The following is a 1,686-nucleotide window of genomic DNA, read 5'->3' on the forward strand; positions in this document are numbered from 1 at the left end:
TGACATGGTTGAGCTGCGGCGCCCCCCCCCCCCCCCCCCAACTCTTAGCTTTCTTTTGAACTTTATAATACTTTATCAATATCAGGCGTAACTGTCTCTACTTCTGTAATGCCTTTTCCTTTAATGGGGTAACATATATCTCAATGACTCAGAGGAAGAACACGCCACCTCTAGAAGATAAGATAGGAACCAGTGGAGTAACAATCGCCATAGGGACCCAGGCGGCCGCTTAGGCGTCCCGAGCGGGACGCCTAAGTCGCTATGGCATCCTCTGCTGGTGGCTTTCACTGGCGGCTGTGAAGAGGAACACGCCGCTGCTTTCCACAGCCGCTGCTGAGTCAATGCGATCCAGCAACGGCGGTGGAGGAGGAGGCGGGGGCCCGTGGTCGGCAGCAGGGGAGGAGGCGGGGGCCTGGTCAGGGAGAAGGAGGTGGGGCCCATCAGCGAGCGTGGAGGAAGAGGAGGCGGACAGGTAAGGAGTGTGACCAGCGCACCTGAGGGTGACCCTGCAGAGCCCACCATAGAGAGAAAATAATTTGTCAGATCTGAAATGAAATAAGCTTTGCGCTCTGTTTTTCATTGAACAGCCCCGTTAGGAACGTTGTTGCCTGTGTGTATTTTGCAGGTACGCAGATGAATCCGTCTACAAGGGTTACTTCAAGGACAATGTGAGGCATGGATTTGGGACCCTGGAAAACATGGCCTCCATGGGAAACTCATTCAAATACATGGGGAACTGGGAGAAGGACAAGAGGTCGGGGTACGGAGTTTGGGAAAGCAGTGAAAAGTGAGTGAGGTCGCAATGATGTTGAAATGTTGTGACACCATTGGCAAAAAAATTTAGAGTCATAGATAGAATCTGATGAGTTAAATAATGCGCTGGCTTTATATATCTCTCAGGGCTCTATCAATAACTGCCCTGAGTTCTGTACACCCGCTGTGCCCATTATGAGGAGCCCCCACCATCCCTGTGCTGAGTTCCCTGGGTCTGTACACCCGCTGTGCCCATTATGAGGGGCCCCCACCATCCCTGTGCTGAGTTCCCGGGTCTGTACACCCGCTGTGCCCATTATGAGGAGCTCCCACCATCCCTGTGCTGAGTTCCCAGGTCTGTACACCCGCTGTGCCCATTATGAGGAGCCCCCACCATCCCTGTGCTGAGTTCCCGGGTCTGTACACCCGCTGTGCCCAGTATGAGGGGCCCCCACCATCCCTGTGCTGAGTTCCCGGGTCTGTACACCCGCTGTGCCCATTATGAGGAGCTCCCACCATCCCTGTGCTGAGTTCCCGGGTCTGTACACCTGTAATTTTTAAGGTGAATTGGCGACCCGGCTCCTGGGACTTGTCCGGCCCAGATATACGCATGTACAGTATTCATGTCTGAAGTTCTTCTTGTGGTTCCTGAGAGAGCCGGTCTTGTTTTGTCTCCTCAGGGGGGAGCGATACATAGGGATGTGGCTGGATAACCAGAGACACGGCCCCGGAATCGTTCTGTTTCACACCGGCTGCTGTTACCAGGGAACGTTCAGCTCCAACAAACTGGTGGTACGTCAGTGTTCTCTGTACAGCGCTGCGGTATATGTCAGAGCTATATAAATGTATCATACAAGTGTGTGACTGTGGGGGGAGGGGACATTAGAGTGTAAGCTCCTCTGTACAGAGACTGATGTGACTGTGGGGGGGAGG

The 1,686-nt window shown here is 53.7% G+C and overlaps 1 protein-coding gene across 1 annotated transcript in view; it reads left to right on the top strand.

The window, feature by feature from the left end:
* Positions 1–1,686, top strand: part of ALS2CL (ALS2 C-terminal like) — a gene marked incomplete at its 3' end in the record, with an annotated part of 42,994 nt that overhangs the window by 24,895 nt on the left and 16,413 nt on the right. Inside the window, exons 13-14 of the mRNA XM_018574668.1 lie at positions 626–787; positions 1,434–1,545. Coding sequence (XP_018430170.1) covers positions 626–787; positions 1,434–1,545 — 274 coding nt within the window. The remainder of the gene's footprint in view (positions 1–625; positions 788–1,433; positions 1,546–1,686) is intronic.

Source organism: Nanorana parkeri, unplaced genomic scaffold (assembly GCF_000935625.1).
Source record: "Nanorana parkeri isolate BGI_ZX_2015 unplaced genomic scaffold, ASM93562v1 scaffold3148, whole genome shotgun sequence".
Classification (NCBI taxonomy): Eukaryota; Metazoa; Chordata; class Amphibia; order Anura; family Dicroglossidae; genus Nanorana; species Nanorana parkeri.